We start from the raw sequence: 16,915 nt of genomic DNA, 5'->3' as shown, positions 1-16,915 counted from the left end.
TCTTCGTTAGCTCTTAACCCAGTTACACAGTGCCAGATACTGTTCAGATCGCATGTAATTCATTTAGAAAATAATATGATGCTACCCCAACGTCTGTTTGTTATCACCTAACCTAAAATAGGGAAGCAGAAGTTGATGACCGTTTCAACTGATCTCTAAGATTAAATTATTTCATGAGGCAATTCAAAGACTCGGCATACTGGCTCCTTTCCTGTAATGGAGTGAATCTCTGAAATTCTCTACAATGTGATACATGACTCTGAAATTGACTAGTTGCACATCCTTTGTGCAGCCCAAATCCCAACTGATACTTACTCATGGTTTAGTGTGCAGAATGGCTTGGGAGCCCTTCACTCTCATCAGCTGCCTGGGACCCAACAGAAGACCCTCCAAGGGGCTTATTGGAAGGTAGTCCAGACAAACGTCTAACCACGCAGCTCCTGTACACCTCCCTCCAACTGTCTCTCCAAGAATGCCCAACTGATGCTACTTGCACCATCATGACAAGATGTGTTACTAGTGCTAGGTTCTAAGAACTAAGTACCAGAACTAAGAGAGGGATGCTTACATGAATAGCAAAAAGAGATTTTGATTGAATTTGTTTTGGCCATTAGTGGGTTTCTGGGTAAATTGGCTGAAAAGTACATCCTTGTGTTTTAAATCTTATTTTTCCTACTGTCTCCCATAAACATTTTGGAGATCCGTGCCTACATAAATATTCATTGGTGTAATATAAATTACACCTACAATTTTTAACAGCTACTTTAAGAAATGATTATACAACAATCGGGCCATATCCATTTCATGAAAAAAGTAACTTCTGAGATAAAACTGGATATCTGATTATTTTTGCAATTCCTAGCATGGGGCCTGATGCCTTGTATATCGTACCTATTTAATACATGGGAATGAGTTCAGTCTATATGCATTCAGTTTTTTATAGAAAATTCAGGGAATCATTAACTAGTGTGTTCTTATCCACATGTGCTCTGCCAACCTGATCATTACCATTTCTTTGGGAGTTCACTACGATCCTGGGGTTTAACCATTTCAGCCCCCATCGTGGCTATGGTTCTTCCCAAGTTTGCCAAAATGAAAGAAATCTCTCTGAAAGAAGAAACACCCTCCAAAGTGTGAATGTGTAACTTTTTCTATTCTATTGAATTTAAGCTAACATTTTCCACATCAAGCAAATTTGTACCCAAACCTGGTACACCCTGGAAAATGGATAGCAACACAAACACAAAATGCCAGCCCTCTTTTCAACCAATTGCCTTCCGTTAGGAGAGTCAAATCAGGGTAAGGAAAATATGGAAAGTGCTTTAAGAAAGCGGAATGTTTTGTGAATACTCCAAGTGGGGAGGAGAGAGAAGACATTGTGGATGAAGCGGCACTTGACCGAGACCTGGAGGGACGCAGAACTCTGTGATGGCGGAACAGAGGGGGCTGTGACGTGGGACAAGGGGGCAAATGGGGTGCAGCTCACGTGTGGGAAACAGCCTAGCTCAGGGTGTGCGGGGAGAGGGAAGCGAAACTGGGGCGTCTCTCTGGGCCTGAGCACGGCAGGTTTTCCACATGCCATTCACTTTGGGCAATAAAGGAAACCACGGAAAGATTTTATTCATAGAAAGAATTATGGGGCTTTCTGTAGTTACCACCCACCGTGTCCCAGCCTCTGGACTAGTATATCCTATGTGTGTCTCGTCTCAGAACCCCGCCTGGCACGGGCTAGAGTTATTTCCAGTTTTCAGATGAGAAAATCAAGACATAAAAAGACTGATATGATGAAAACAGAGACGGAGACAAACCATGACAGACTCTTAACTCTAGGAAACAGACTGCGGGGGGCTGGAGGTGACAAGGGTGAGGGGTTGGGGTAACTGGGGGATGGGCACGGAGGGGGGCACGTGATGGGATGAGCTCTGGGTGTTGTGTGCAATGAATGAATCACTAACCTCTACATCGGGAACTAATTAAAAAAAAGACATAAAAAGACTGAGTAACAGGCTATGTAGTAAGGGCACAATTTGAACGCAGTCTGTGGTTTAGGAAGCTCTGTTCCAGGTAAGAAGTTTAACAGTGAGGAATTAGAGTCCCGCTTTGGAAGGAAACGACACCACCCCCAGATGGAGCCGTCCCAGTGGCAGGTGAAGCCCAGGTAGGGCTCCGGGAAAAGACTGGGGCCTGTGTTCGGGGAGGAACTTTTGTGAGGCTGTAAGCTGAAGTTACAGGAGGAGAGACCCCTGTCCTGGGGTAATAAGTGGCCAGCAATGAGAGATGAGGACTCAGAGCAGGGCCTGAGTGAATGGATAGATTCCAGGGGGAAAAGGAAGAGACCCAGCAAAGAAGAGGAAGTAATCCAAAAGTACAGGGAGAAAAAGCAAAGTGCAGAGACTCCCAGGCCAAGGAAAGAAGGATCTGTCCAAGACAATGCCAGAGAGAGTCAGTGGCACCATGACCCCGTGGTGGATGTTAGTAGTCACCCCTGAGAGCCCAGGGCGAGGGATCAAAGTCAAGGTCAAGCTTAAACAATAAGGTGGATGGTAAAGAGCGGAGAGATGTTTGGGGAGTTGATCTTTTCCACCAGGTAGACAAGTTCACAGGGTGCGGGAAAAGATTTGTACCAAAGGAGACACGACAGAAAAGCCAGAAGGGTGGAAATCACAGGGGAAGGCATAAGCTTATGCACGGAGGGGCTGAGCCAACTCACTGGCTTTTCCATACTAATTTCCTGTTAGAACGAAGAGATGCATTCCAGCCTCAGGCATCTAGAGATGTCTGCGGGGTTCAGCGAAGATCCTTTCAGGCCCGAGGGACAGGGTGGTGGGATGGAGACATAACTATAGACGTGACAGAACCAACGGAACCAGCCTCGTGTCTCACAACACTTTCTCTGATAGGGAGGCAAATCCCTTACCCAGTGTCATGTCTGGTGACAGGGCACCATGAAGGCTGGTGGACTGGAGTTACACAGATCCATGACAGTAAGTGACTGCAGGTCGATGCGTCAATCATCTCTACCTGGAAGGTAGCCATGACGACCAAAGGAACAACAGGTGCACAGCATCTGTTAAATGTCAGACCCACACACACTTGTTGTCCATGAAGCTACCATGGGGCCATTCGTAAGGAGAACATACCGGGTGGGGCAAAGCCGTCCCTCATGTTACTCCCAAAGCAAAACAGCATTCAATATTTAAAGGTTCTGCTAAAGATCATTTCAAGCCTTGTAGGACCAAAAAAACAGAAAAAAAAAATCTGACACTCAAGTTGAATTATAAAATTAAAAGGCTGTATTTCCAAGCATAAAAAACCATGAAGTAAGATTGCTATTCCAAGATGGAACTTAATATGGAAAAACGCAAACATGTTTGAGTCCTTCCCCAGAGCAGTAGGCATGAAAACCTTGGAAACAATTTGCCTGTTTGGAAATAGTCAGGAGTCCGCTGGTGCAGCCGCACTCACAAGAGCCCACTTGAGGCCGCCATTCTCCCGGGAAATACAGGATAGAGGACTAATTTCCACAAAACTACATCCAGATGGGGGTGATGGGGGAAAAAGGCCCCAGGGAAAAAACATTCGAAGGTGAAGAGCAATAAAATTCTAACATGTCTTGAGCTTCTTGGAAACTATGCCAAGTTCAAGCATTGCTAGGATTTTGGTAGGAATTAATCCCCAGCTTTCTGGTCTAGATTTTTATGTTTTCCTTTCCACTCTCAGATAGATCACATGCAGGCACTAATCAAGGAGTTATGTGAATACCTAACTGGAAATTTCAAGATTCAGTACCACGGGAATCTTCGAGGCTGGCTGCCTAACCAAACTTAATTTAAAATTCTTTGTTATTTTGGGAAGAAATTTAACAAACAGCTATTTCAGTGACCAGTTTGCAATGCCCGTCAGCATTCACAAAGTTGTAATGAAACACTTGAGGCTTTTCGGCCAAGAGCTCTGCCCTCAGACCAAGAGCAGAAGGTGTAAGCCAAGCTCCTAGTGCTCTCCCCGGCCACGACCCCTGCCCCTGGACCACCAGGCTGTGGGCACCCTCTCTGTTCTCCAGTTTCTTCATCTGGAAAATCAGGGTGCTGGGCTAGACCTTGGTTTCTGAGCTTCACTTTACTGAATCTTCACTGTTGCATGGAAATCAGAGACCTCGCTAGAGGAGAGGAGACAGGGGACTACATGGGAGGGAGGGAGGCAAGGCTCTCCGGCCCCATTTCCCACTTCCGGAGGGTGCTTCTTCTCTCATCGGCTTTACTAGTTGGCTTTCCAAAAGGGATTTTGTTTAAAGGATATAGTAGTTCACAAACGTTGGAAAACTTGCAGACTGTAGGCTATGTAGACTTCTGCCACACTGAACATTTTAAGAGGCTCTTCCCGGGTGATACCTTCGAAATTCCTGGCCCAGCCCCAGACAGTCACATGCTCTAGAGCTAATGTGGGGACCCTTGCTTCCCACTGCCCAGTGGAGCGGGGTGCATCCTCTTCACACTGGCCAGACTCCCCAAGAGTCAGGGTGTGTCTGCTACCCCTTGACTTTAAAACACAAGCTCTAACGTAAAGAGTTTCTTGCAGGATTTCCCTTGCCTGCACTGAAGTCCGTTCAGTTGCTGGTGTTCTGTGGTCCCAGCCGCGCCCTCCTCCATCTGATGCCTGTGAGGAGAGGATTTCAACTTCATGAGAATTTCTTCTAATTCCTCTTACTGTCTTGAACTCACCCATCACTCCACTTAGATGAGGAAGTTGTGGTTAGATAATTAGGGAGGAAATGAGCTCTTTCACATCAATCCGAAATACACTGAAGCAATATTTATACACAAGATGTTGTTCTTCATGTGGCAAGGAAAACGGAAGTCATGAAGGTGAGAAAGCCAACCGGACAGGTGGGAAAGGCGGGGGCCCCATCGGGTGCTGAAGGCGGAGAAGAGAGACGAGTGGTTCTCACCTTTACGTCTCATTAAACGCTTTCTAGGAAGGAGGGTGGGGTGTCAGTAGAGGAAGCCACAGATTTAGATCATCTTTTCTCACCAAGGGTAGAAAGGACACCCCCACAAGACACTTTAATATAGAACATAGATACATAAATGAACATTTTTCATTACATAGCCATGTATTTATTTTAATACGTATAGAAAAATAATAACCCATTAAACCATGATTTACAGATAAGATAGCCTATAATGAGGCAAAACTTGGGGCACCTGGGTGGCTCTGTTGGTTATGCATCTGCCTTCAGCTCAGGTCACGATCTCAGGGTCCTGGGATCGAGCCCCGTGTTGGGCTCTCTGCTCACCGGGGACACTGCTTCTTCCTCTCCCACTGCCCCTCCCCCCATTTGTGTGCTCTCTCTCTCTCTCTGTGAAATAAATAAAATCTTTCTTAAAAATGAGGAAAAACTTGTAAATTTCAAGAAAAATACAAAAATAACACTAGTGGTGGTACTGAGATTTGGCAAAAATTATGATGGCAGTAGGAGGATTAATGAAGGTCAGGAAATTTAGGGTTGGACCAGCTCTACTGTCTCTTCTCTCCCAGCATTTCCTGGTAAAACTAACATGAGCAGCTTTATATGAACTCCTGTTAAAGCCATCTTAAGATGTCCCACAACGATGTCTGTTTATTAATTAACCCTCTGCCATAGTAATTGGTGCACAAAAGATGCTAAATAAGATCATTCAAATAGATGAAGGCGTAAATACATGAACACATGCATACATGGAAGAAGAAATCATTGCTGCCTAGTGCCAACGAGCAAAGATGTGGTCGCATCGAGGGGAACGAGGATGATTAAAAATAAGACAGCAAGGGGTGTCTGGGGGGCTCAGTAGGTGAAGCAACTGCCTTCGGCTCAGTTCATGGTCCTGGGGTCCTGGGATCGAGCCCTGCGTCGGGCTCCCTGCTCAGCGGGAGGCCTGCTTCTCTCTCTCCCTCTGCTGCTCCCCCTGCTTGTGTTCCCTCTCTCTGTCAAATAAATAAGTAAAATCTTTAAAAAAAATAAGACAGCAAACTCCCAGTAAGACAATAAGACTTGGTCTCCTGCAAGCCCCTGCCTCCCCTGGTACCTTCTGAAGGGTTTCAGAGAAGGATCCGACATGTCCCATGATGCCAACGGGCAGTGTCTACACCGGGTGTGAGTTATCGCATACCCCACCTGTGTACGGGGGTTTCTCAGCCAAGGTTCTCACTCCTGGGCCTGAATTAAGATTGAGAGAAACCGTGGGACCCTGAAGGTGTCCCAGGAGACTTAGTAAAGGTGGAAGGGAGTGCCTCTGAAGGCGGGATGCCTGCCCCATGGTGAGCCTGCAGGGCTACAAGCTTCAGCAGTGCGGGTGCTGAACAACCACCCTACACATCTACGGGTCAGCAGCTCTGCCCCTGCCCTGGGATTGTGAGCGGGGTGCACCCTGGAGCGCCTCACGGCCAGTAAAATCAAGGAGCAAAGCCTACTTTCCCAAATGCTCATGGAGTACTCTAGAACCCTTCTCAAATAGGATGGAAATGAATTGGAGAAAACAACAGTCTTGTGCCTCCTTCACACACTTCCTGTTTGGTAGTGTGTCTTAATCATGAGATTGCGACACCAAGTGAATCTAAATAATCTGCAGACGTCACCATTTCTGATAATTGCTTGAGCTATTCTCACTAATCAAAGAGCATATTATGAAACATGAGTCAGCCAGCCTCTGGCTTTCTGGAAGCGCAGACCTGTATATAAAGAGGGAGATTTCCTAGCTGATGCACTGGGGTGGCCGGTGGGGAGCGTCCGGGTCCCTCAGCAGAGAAGGAAAGCGAAGCCAGCATGCCCAGCCTTCCTGTTCTGCTAGTGCTGGTCTGGGGCGTGGGGTCCCACGGCTTCCCTGCAGCAACCGCAGGAACGCAAGAGCAGGACATGGAGGTGGTCCAGGTAAACGCCGAATTTCATGCGCCACAAATGCTGGAGCCTTTATTTGCGTTTTTCCTCAGTTGTACGGAGCGGTAGTCGTAGCATAAAGTGGTTTATTGAAGGGGGGACTTCTCACAAAGACAAATGTTTGGTAGAAAGGACCCTTTCCCCAAAGCTGTATCCAGCTACGCACGGGTTTTTCTCTTCCCTTTTCCAGCTGGAGGTGAGTGGGAACTAAGGGAATGATATGCAAATGTGACTCTACGAATTGTAACTCAGACGGCATACTAACTAGTAGTAGGGAGATTTCTACCCTCCAGTTAGCCTCCACCAATGATAATTTCCACCATGAAATCTAGACACGATCTTTAAAAGTAGTTCTCCACTCCAGCTAAAGCTTCTGATTGTCAATCTTTAGGAAAGAGAAAGATCTCCCGTCCAGTGTTTCAGTAATTTTATATTTCATCAGAAATACCTGGAAAACTACTACAACCTGAAGAGTGATGGGAAGCAAATCGTAAGGCAGAGGAAGAGCAGTTTGGTGACTGAGAAGCTGAAGGAAATGCAGGAATTCTTTGGGCTGAAGGTGACCGGGAAGATAGATGCTGACACCCTGCATCTGATGAGGCAGCCCAGATGTGGGGTGCCCGACGTGGCTCAGTACGTCCTCACTGATAGGACCCTCCGATGGGAGCACACACACCTGACCTACAGGTAACCAGACCGAGCACCAGAGCGAGGGCGCTCTTTCCCAGCAGAGCCGTAAGCAATGAGGTCTGATGTGTCTCTGTTTTTTTCCATTTTAAGGATTGAAAATTACACACCAGATTTGCCAAGAGCAGACGTGGACAGTGCCATTGAGCAAGCGTTTCAACTCTGGAGTAATGTCTCGCCCCTGACCTTCACCAAGGTCTTACGGGGGCAAGCGGACATTATGATATCCTTTGTCAGGGGAGGTAAGTTTTTCTTGTCCCACAGCAGTATCCTCACTTTCAGTTCGACTTGCCTCTAAATCCCTTCATCTTTAAGCTGGAAGAACTTGTTTAAGAGGAGTGTTGATTTAACAGGCTTAAGGAGGGAAACTACATCACATTTGATGGAAGTCTGTTGACCTCCCAGCAAAGCCAATGCTTTCTCTCTTGGGTTAGCCTAAGTCGGGACCAAGAAGGACATTTCTTGAATTCTGTTTCTGGCAGATCACTACGACAATTCTCCCTTTGATGGACCCGACAGAAACCTCGCTCATGCTTTCCCACCAGGCCCAAATCTTGGAGGGGATGCTCATTTTGATGAAGATGAAACATGGACCAACAATTACAGAAGTGAGTCAACTCATCTTGTCTCATTTCCCCACCCCTTCTTGCTTCACTGTAAGATTGTTTGGCTTAACTGAAAGAATGCATCCATAGAAGGACGTATTTTTCTACTGCCACTTATAAAATTAATGTTACATTTAGAAAACTGGAAGAGAAGGGTTATTTCTGTTAGTAATAACATCTTGTTGGCTGCAAATAGGCCACTCCAAAGTTTCTATTAAGAAAACGTTGAAAATCTTAATGTTTTTCTTGTGGGCATCTACATAGAATTATTTTTTATTAGAGGGACACACCGAAATTTAACAGTGTTAGTAAGGTTAGTGAAAATTAAGGGAGGAGAGATTGTGTTTTCCAAAATTCCCAGCATAGGCATGTATCAGTTTGTAGATAGGAAGAAAAAAATTGTTAATAGGACTCCACTGCTTCTCCGTGAACTAATATGTACCATCTAACCACTGACAAGACTGACTGATCTGTGCTGGACTCAGAGTTGGATGAGCTTGCTTTTTCATCGTGTCAGTGTAAACACAGAGCTTGGGCTGTAGCCTGTGTCTTCACCATTAGAAAAGCCTCCCGTTCTCCCATCTTGGGGAAAAAGTTTTATGGCTATTTCAAAAAGCTGCCAACAAAATACGAGCACCGGTCCTTGTAAAGTTGTAGATTCCTTCTTAATTACATGTCTCAAAACTGAGAACACTGCAAATAATCGCTAATGCATTTATCGGACCTTTTAGATTACAACCTGTATCGTGTGGCGGCTCATGAGTTGGGTCATTCCCTTGGACTTTCTCATTCTACTGATATTGGGGCTCTGATGTACCCCAACTACATGTACGATGGTCATGTCCAACTATCCCAGGATGACATCAATGCCATCCAGGCCATATATGGTGAGTGTACAGAAAATTGGGGACAAGGGGCCGTTAGAACAACCTTTAGCTGTCGCCTTTAAGAAGCTGTCCAACACACGGCAGAACTAACTCCGGATCTCTTTTTTCTTTTAGGACCTTCTCCAAATCCTGTCCAGCCAACAGGCCCCCAAACACCACAAGTGTGTGATAGTAAATTAATCTTTGATTCTATCACTACATTTCGGGGAGAAGTGATGTTCTTTAAAGATAGGTAGGACATCAGTTCTTCTTTGTGTTTTGTGTTTGTGATAATAATAGTACTCACGACTGTGGGTGCCTACGGGCCACTACTGGGCACACACACTATTTATCTTACACTTGTTGCATACATAATTATGATTAAATGTGAGCAATTGCATGCATTTGCACAGTGTGATGAACTTGTAACAGCCTTTCCCCCCACATGTATTCTGTTGTTTGGTTCTCGGAAAAAAATACCATTGAAGTAGAAAATTCAGTTAATAGAATCCCATTTTACAGATCAGTAAAGTAAGGCAGGGAGAAGTAAAGAGATCCTTTCAGGGCACAGAGTTCTCTGGTGACAGAGCAGTAACTGATCTTCTGATTCCCACTCCCGAGCTCTCTTCATTAATGCCGCTCCTCATGATGAAACATGAATGAAGGAGTGTTAGTAACTCATAAAGAGAAGCCCATCCTTCCCATAGCACCATCATGCTGAGCAGGGCTGTAGAGCCACTCTATCCTAGTAAAGATGCCCCCACCCCAAGCCCGTGATCTGCAGAGACCTAGAGAAGGGGAGGAGCCATCATGGGGAAAACCCCCAAGAGTTCAGGAGGACCCTCCCTTGAGCAGATATGGGTGGTCACCACATGCTTCTCTCCTCACAGGAGGGTCCTGGTGCCCCCTCTGCAGCATGTGGACTCAAAGACACTAGGGTCCCCTCACATGCAAGACACAGGCCTGTGGTCTGTACCATCCTGATTTCTAAAGGACCATGAAGAAGAAAAATACAGTCTTTTTCTGAATGATGCCATCCACAGAACGATCAGCATCAAGGAAGGGCCAGGGCCATCAGCACATAGAAAGGACGGGGGCTCCGATGAGCTCACTTCTTAGCCGCTATTCCTGGAGTCTTGTCCGTACTGTTTCATCGCTCTGTCTGTGGTCATATCTGCCCTTAAAACATAGCGTATTTGTTCCAAATGCTTTCCATCCTCTGCTAAGGGTAAAAGGCTGGAGCAAACCATAGAGGGTGTGGCTCAAAGCGGGACAGCGCTAAGGAAATAGTCGGTTTGAAAGGAAAGCTCTCAATAGAGCAGGACGCACCTATCAAAGCAAGTGTTTGAGGGATTTCTCCCAAGAACAGACACAAGTCTAGGATTTGCAGGAACTGAAAGGACGCTGAGCGCACTTATGTGTGACCAAGTCATGAAGCCATGGGAGGCTAGAGACAGTAGCAGACTTGCCCAGGGTCTCAGTCAGCGGAGGGGGATTGGAGCTGCCAGTCTCCCCTGGGGACTGTAAAACCAACCCAAGGACGAGGAACCGAGCGGCTGCAGCTCTGAGTCTAAAATTAACTTTGCCTCTCTCTTATCAGATATGTGGTCATAAACAGCTCCCTTCCCCTCCCTGACCTCGATCTCTCATCGGTGAGACGAGAATACCAGGCTCCCGCAGGGCGTTTGCAAGGTGCAGGGACAGGGCCTGCTGCCTCCGTGCGTGCTGGGTGTTCATGACCAGCAGTGGGTTCCGACCACGGTTGTTGGGCCACTGGCTCCAAATGGCTCCACCAAACCAGCAGTTAGATCGTGAGAATTTGTGCACAACGGATCCCTTCATCACCATTCTGCTACATGTGACTGTTTATGTTCTGGAGGTTGCTTTGGCCTGATGGGCTTGTTAAAGGTCAGCCCACCCTTGCATCCAGATCAAAACCCTTTCCACTTTTTTTCCAATTCAGGTTCTACATGCGCCCAAATCCCTTCTACCCAGAAGTTGAGCTCAATTTCATTTCTACTTTCTGGCCAAACCTGCCAAGTGGACTTCAGGCTGCTTATGAATTTGCTGAGAGAGACGAAGTCCGGTTTTTCAAAGGTAACTCTTCCCACTATTGTTCCGTTTCCATGAATTCATCTGCTTTGAGGCTGAGCTATTAAGCGAGTCCTGGCCACGTTCTCTCCGCGGCCTTTGGAAAGTCTGACGATCTCACTTACCACAGCGATGGGAGTCCATTACCTCAACTGAGCTTTACCCAGTGCACTTCTGAGTCATTTTAAATAAAAAGTGTATCTGTGGGTGTTCTGCCAGTTCATGAACCTGGACTTATGAAAGCGTTTTCTGTGGAAACTATTTACGTACCCACCCTGGAGATGCTCAGGAACAAAAGGGGGAGACTGGGGCCCACAGGCTAGAATGGACGACACAGAAACATTGAAGTATCCAGATCTCCTAGAGACCTATTTTAATACCAATGGGTCTTCCGAGGGAGGGAGAGGCTGCTCTGGGAGCCCGCTATCAAAGCATGGTCCTCAGAGCAGCAGCATCGACATCCCCCAGGGAGTCTGTTAGAAACAGACTCTCACTAGCATAATGTCCTCAAGGCCCATCCATAAGATTGGCTCCCATTCCAGACCTTCTGGAGTTCTTTTTTTTTTTTTAAGTTTTTTTTATTTATTCATTTGAGGCAGAGAGATAGAGAGAGAGAGCATGAGCAGGGGGAGGTGCAGAGGGAGAGGGAGAAGCAGGCTCTCTGCTGAGCAGGGAGCCCGATGTGGGATGACCTGAGCCAAAGGCAGAGGCTTAACCATCTGAGCCACCCAGGCTCTCCACAGACCTTCTGGAATTCTAACAAGATTCCCAGGCAATTTTTATGTACATTAAAATATGCAAGTCCTACCACGAATCCAATGAGACAAACTTCTTTGAGTCTATCAGAATGAAACATAGTCCAATTATGGGCTCTTGGCTTTGAAGATCTATGCCAAACACCAGTATTTCTGCAAATAGATGTTTGGCATCATACACACAAGCATTAAAGTACTTGACCCAGCCAAAGGATTGAATGTGGTTTGGATGGGCAAAAAACATTGACCCAGGCTTCTTGGACCTTCTGTCACAAAATGAAATAGGATTTTAGATGCACAAAGTTTCAAGCTGCTTTTTCATAAGGGGCAAATGCGTGTATTTGTGCTGTGAGAATAATCCTGGCTTCAAGACCTAACACCAGTTTTATGTGATGTGGGCCTTACCAAGTATAAATAGATCTGGACTCAGCATCAGTTAGTTATTTGGTGCTGTATTCTAGTCAGATGCAATGGTTTTTATTTACAAAGGTTGCAAGTCATTATGGATTGTGAGTCACTACAACTCTCTGGCCTTTGGGAAACCACTGGTGTGAACTTCCACGGCCCACGGGGAGCTGGAGGAATGAGCCTGGTATCACTGATGTGGTGTGATGAACTCTTCAGTCACTGGAACATGAAAAATTCCTCAACCCCAGAAGCCAGTCTCGCTCCAAGCTCACTGTAGATTAGAATTATGTAGGAAACTTTAAAATGTATACTAATTTAATTGATCTCGGATATGATATTAGCATCGGTATCTTTAAAAGTCTCCCTCGATGGTTCTGATGTACAGCCAGGACACAGCTCTTGCATGGGAAGCTGAGAACTTGGCCGAAATCAGCTCACTGTCATCCGGTACCCCAGACAGGAATTTTCATCCTTTCTTTTTTTTTTTGATTGTCAGGTGGCAAGTACTGGGCTGTTCAGGGGCAGGAAATGCTGTACGGATACCCCAAGGACATCTACAGATCCTTTGGCTTCCCTAAAACTGTGAAGAACATTGATGCTGCGGTTTCTGATGAGGAAACTGGGAAAACATACTTCTTTGTTGCTAACAAGTACTGGAGGTAAAGACTGAATACAGAACATGTTCGCACACCACCTCTTTCCACCTAGAGAGAACATTCTAGATTGAACCATTTCCACATGAGTCTCGTACTGCCGTGGCTAGCTGCCATCGCTGTGAATGGCTGTGGCCGGTCTAGCAGCCAAGTCCGTGGTTGGTGATCATCATGCACCTGCAGTGGGAATGCAGGGAACACGTGGGGCTGAATTTGGAAAAGGACAACTAAGAAGAAGGGCATTTACCTTCACAGAGCCCCTTGTGCCAGCTTACCTCAGTAGGACACTGTGTGGCTCCTCTTGGAGAATTAGAATTAGTTGTTGGCATTGAGAGGGACCTTAAAAATCTCCTATTCACCCAACGTCCTACCTCCCCCTCCCCCATGCTACAGAAGATCTGTGGAGTTAAAAGCTCTTATAAGAGTCCTGCCGCCCAAGTCCCTGTAATGACTTTGAGAAGTCTACACATTTAACACGTTCTGACACTTACAATTATTTTTTGACCAGGTATGATGAATATAAACAATCCATGGATGCAGGTTATCCCAGAATGATAGCAGCTGACTTTCCTGGGATTGGCCATAAAGTTGATGCTGCTTTCCAGAAATATGGTAAGTGAATATATATATATATATTTCCTCTATTTTGTTATCATAGAATAGTGTCAGTGTTGTTATTTGGAACAGCAATTGCCAAAAATATTTGTTCCCACAAATGGCAGGGTTTTTCAAGAATTAAGGTTAAACCCAGAAATCATTTGTATAATGTAGTAAGTCTCTTTTGTTTATTTCTAGGATTTTTCTATATCATTCGTGGAACAACGCAATACAAATTTGATCTTCAAACTAAGAGAATTCTGAGTATTGACAAAGCTAATAGTTGGTTCAGCTGCTGAAGGAATTGACAACTGTTGCAACAGAAAAATACATTTCAAGAGCCCAAGGACAGTGTCTTCCTGAAGAGCCATTTGTTTAAATAAAATACAGGGCTCTCAAGTGTCACCATACTTATACCTCATTCCGCACCTATTTTTTGTGCTTGAGAACGCAATGTGTTATATATTGTTGTAATTTAGTTTCACAGCTGAGGGCTAAGAAAGGTCAGGCTCATGGCTTGTGGATTCAAATGGGCCAGTTTTGCAAGGAAAAAAAGCTTTTCCAAAGTATGAGACCCTGACGTTGATCCTGGAGTGCAGCTCTTCAAGAGAGGAGACCAGAGATCCGAGCCTTCACCAAAGCAAAAACAGTTCACAAACATATAAGCAGCCACTAGACCGTCCTAATATGCAAGGAACAACTTTTATTACAGAAAATAAAGTGCTGGTGTTTCAAATAAAACCATCCGTGTCTCTATTGTTTTATAAACTTTTTAGTTTATTTATTACATGATTATTTCATGATGATAACACCATACTTCCAGAGATTAGTTTTCAAATTTGAAGTGGGAATAGACAAATATGCAAAATATTCACATGGGAAGCTAGGATACAGAAAAAGTTGGAACATTCCCCCATTTTCATGGCATTTACATTGTGTAGAAGAGGTTAAAACCTACTTCCCTGGGCCCATGTAAAGATTCCAAAATTGGTTGGAGGTAAAAGCAGTGAGAACCTAGTAGAGACTTCTCCCTCTGAGCGTGTGGGGGGCTCTGCTGTTCTGGGGTCCCACTCCCTGGTGTTGTGGAGGAGGGGTGGCCTGTGCATGGTGCCCAGCGGGGACCTGTATCACCTCCAGAAGGAAACACGCGATTGCTGGTGCAGATTTCTCCAGTGGCCCCCACCTTGCTGTGGGGATCGCCTGGGCTTCCACAAGATGGAAGAAACCGGAATTCTCAGGCCACCATTCCAAACAGTTACTCCAATCCTCAGTAGATTTTGCTTACGAAATAAACTTTGATTGTTCTAAGCCACTAAGATTCTAGATTTTGTGAAGGCAGCACAATCTAGTTTTTCCTGATCAAGGTTTTCATGCCCCCCTTTGGGAGGATGTTAATGTAAGCGGGAGTCCTCAGGGAGTAGCTGAGCCCCGCGAGGAGGAGCTTGGGTGGTTCATGGTGTTGGCGGAATTTCCAAGTACATAGAGAGACTTAAGAATATTTTCGGTACTCGTGGTTTGGAGGCAGGCAGTTCTCGACTCAGGAATTTGGAAAGAAGTGTCACCTCTCCTTTGGCCAAGTCTCCCCCCTTCTAATAAACATTTTGATATTGACTTATATATAACATACAGAGAAATGCACAAACATTAATGTTCCTATCACTGAGTTATGACAAAGTGAACAACCCCATGTAACTCTCACCCAGGATGAAGAAATAGAACATCACAGGGGACACAGCAGGCCCCCTGAAGATCTCCGATCACCGCTCAACACTGTGTCAGCTTAGCTCACTAGAATCAGAGCCTAAAACAGGAATATTTCTGTGGGGCCATTGGGGAAGGGGGGCTCTCAGGAGAAGAGTGGGCAAAACATGTTAGAGCAGAGAAACAGCAACGGAACGTGGTCTCAGATTGCTCCGATCTCATGAGCACGGGCTCTGGAGCGAAACTTGAATCAGAGTTAGTCCCACCATGAGGCAAAGGGACCAGGCTTTTGTACCGTGTGTCAATCAGTCCTCAGCTGAGGTCTGGTTTGGGGGAGGGGCATAGCTCCCGGGTAAGATGGCTCCCATTTGGCAAAGAAATGGGACAAGTGGGAACAACAAGCCACTGCTGACCCCCAAAGTAGCCAGGAGGGCGAGTGCCCTGGTGCTAACGCGGGTCTGGAGACACGACCGACCGCAGCCACTATACATTCTCTATTTCCCAGAGGCAACCAGCACGCTAACTTGGAACCTCTGAGATGGAAACTGCCTGTTTTTGAATGAAATTAGATTAAGTTTATATTCTCCTGTATCTACCTTGCTGCGTTCAACATCATGTTTCTGCACTTCATCCACTGGTGATGTACTTTGATTTCTTACCATTTGGGTTGTTTTTTTAATAAATAATGCTGCACTTATGTAGGCATTTCTGTTGGTTTTATAGCTAAGAGTGCCCTTGCTGAGCTGTGGAGGTTCTCAGTGCACGTGCCTTCTGCAGAGCTTCCCTTGGCCTCCTGTCCTTCCAGCCACAGGAGCAGTGACTGGTTCTCTCCAGGTTTGAAACCAGCTTCTAGATTTCTAGCTGCTCTCCTCGGGCCCATACTTTCTGCTCCGGGGTTCATGTGCCTTTTCTGTTGGTGCTGAGTCCAGCTGTGCTGTGGAGCTCACTCAGAACTCATGCACAAGCACCTACAGGCGAGAAGATCAGCGCTGCTGGAGCCATCATTTTACCAATGTGACAGACACGGATGAATAGATGTGTCTCCCTCTCTTTCCCTAGAGAGATGTTCCTAAGATGTATTTCAGGTGGGTCCTCAGACGGTCCCATTCTAAGCAAGACGTTTCTCATCTCTGCCTGGCTGGCAACCCGTCTTTGCATTGTCTACCCCCCTTTCCCTGATTTGCTCTGTCTCCAACCCTCAACCCAGCCCTCTCTCTGGATCACGTGCCTCAATGGCACTTACCCTTAACATCTCATCTCAGGCTCTGCTTTCTAAAAAATGCCACACTAAGCTAATTTTTGCTACAAGTGGGGTAGAGATAACCCTTGGTATCCCCGTGTCATCACAGTTACTAAGACTCTTATCTGTGGTTGATTGTGAAGAAATAGAGGTGAACGATGAGTAACGGGTCATCAGCTGGCCATGACAGATGACATGAGGGGATTGGGGTTATGGGAAGTGTGGAGTGGTCTTGCCAACCACACTGGGAATTTGGTAGAAAGAATGTCATTCGTTCAGGGCAGCTAAGTAAAGTCAAAAGACATTAATGACATTTAAGGAAATCCTCATCTATTGCAGGCCATGCTGAAAATCAGTCCAGATCTAATTGCAAAGTTGGGGGCTAGGAAGCTGAAACAATGG

At 45.9% G+C, this 16,915-nt stretch overlaps 1 protein-coding gene across 1 annotated transcript; it reads left to right on the top strand.

Moving 5' to 3' along the window:
- The first annotated feature begins 6,719 nt into the window (after positions 1 to 6,719).
- LOC112840239 (interstitial collagenase) lies at positions 6,720 to 14,313 on the top strand. The gene is made up of 10 exons (XM_025893471.2): positions 6,720 to 6,904; positions 7,353 to 7,597; positions 7,691 to 7,839; positions 8,080 to 8,205; positions 8,934 to 9,089; positions 9,204 to 9,321; positions 11,032 to 11,165; positions 12,819 to 12,981; positions 13,484 to 13,587; positions 13,771 to 14,313. The coding sequence occupies exons 1-10, from the start codon at positions 6,800 to 6,802 to the stop codon at positions 13,869 to 13,871; spliced, it is 1,401 nt and encodes a 466-aa protein (XP_025749256.1). The 5' UTR covers positions 6,720 to 6,799; the 3' UTR covers positions 13,872 to 14,313.
- The last annotated feature ends 2,602 nt before the right edge of the window (positions 14,314 to 16,915 follow it).

Source organism: Callorhinus ursinus, unplaced genomic scaffold (genome assembly GCF_003265705.2).
Source record: "Callorhinus ursinus isolate GAN/ISIS: 27379988/994484 unplaced genomic scaffold, GSC_fseal_2.0 scaffold19, whole genome shotgun sequence".
Classification (NCBI taxonomy): domain Eukaryota; kingdom Metazoa; phylum Chordata; class Mammalia; order Carnivora; family Otariidae; genus Callorhinus; species Callorhinus ursinus.
The sequence above is the reverse complement of the archived record's forward strand: the minus strand, read 5'-3'. Positions and strand labels throughout refer to the sequence as shown.

Excerpts from the sequence above, each read along its gene's own strand:
- LOC112840239 (XM_025893471.2), top strand. The coding sequence starts at position 6,800 with ATGCCCAGCCTTCCTGTTCTGCTAGTGCTGGTCTGGGGCGTGGGGTCC. Across the intron at positions 12,982-13,483 it reads GTTGCTAACAAGTACTGGAG|GTATGATGAATATAAACAAT; the intron begins GTAAAGACTGAA and ends TTTTTTGACCAG. Across the intron at positions 13,588-13,770 it reads TGCTGCTTTCCAGAAATATG|GATTTTTCTATATCATTCGT; the intron begins GTAAGTGAATAT and ends GTTTATTTCTAG.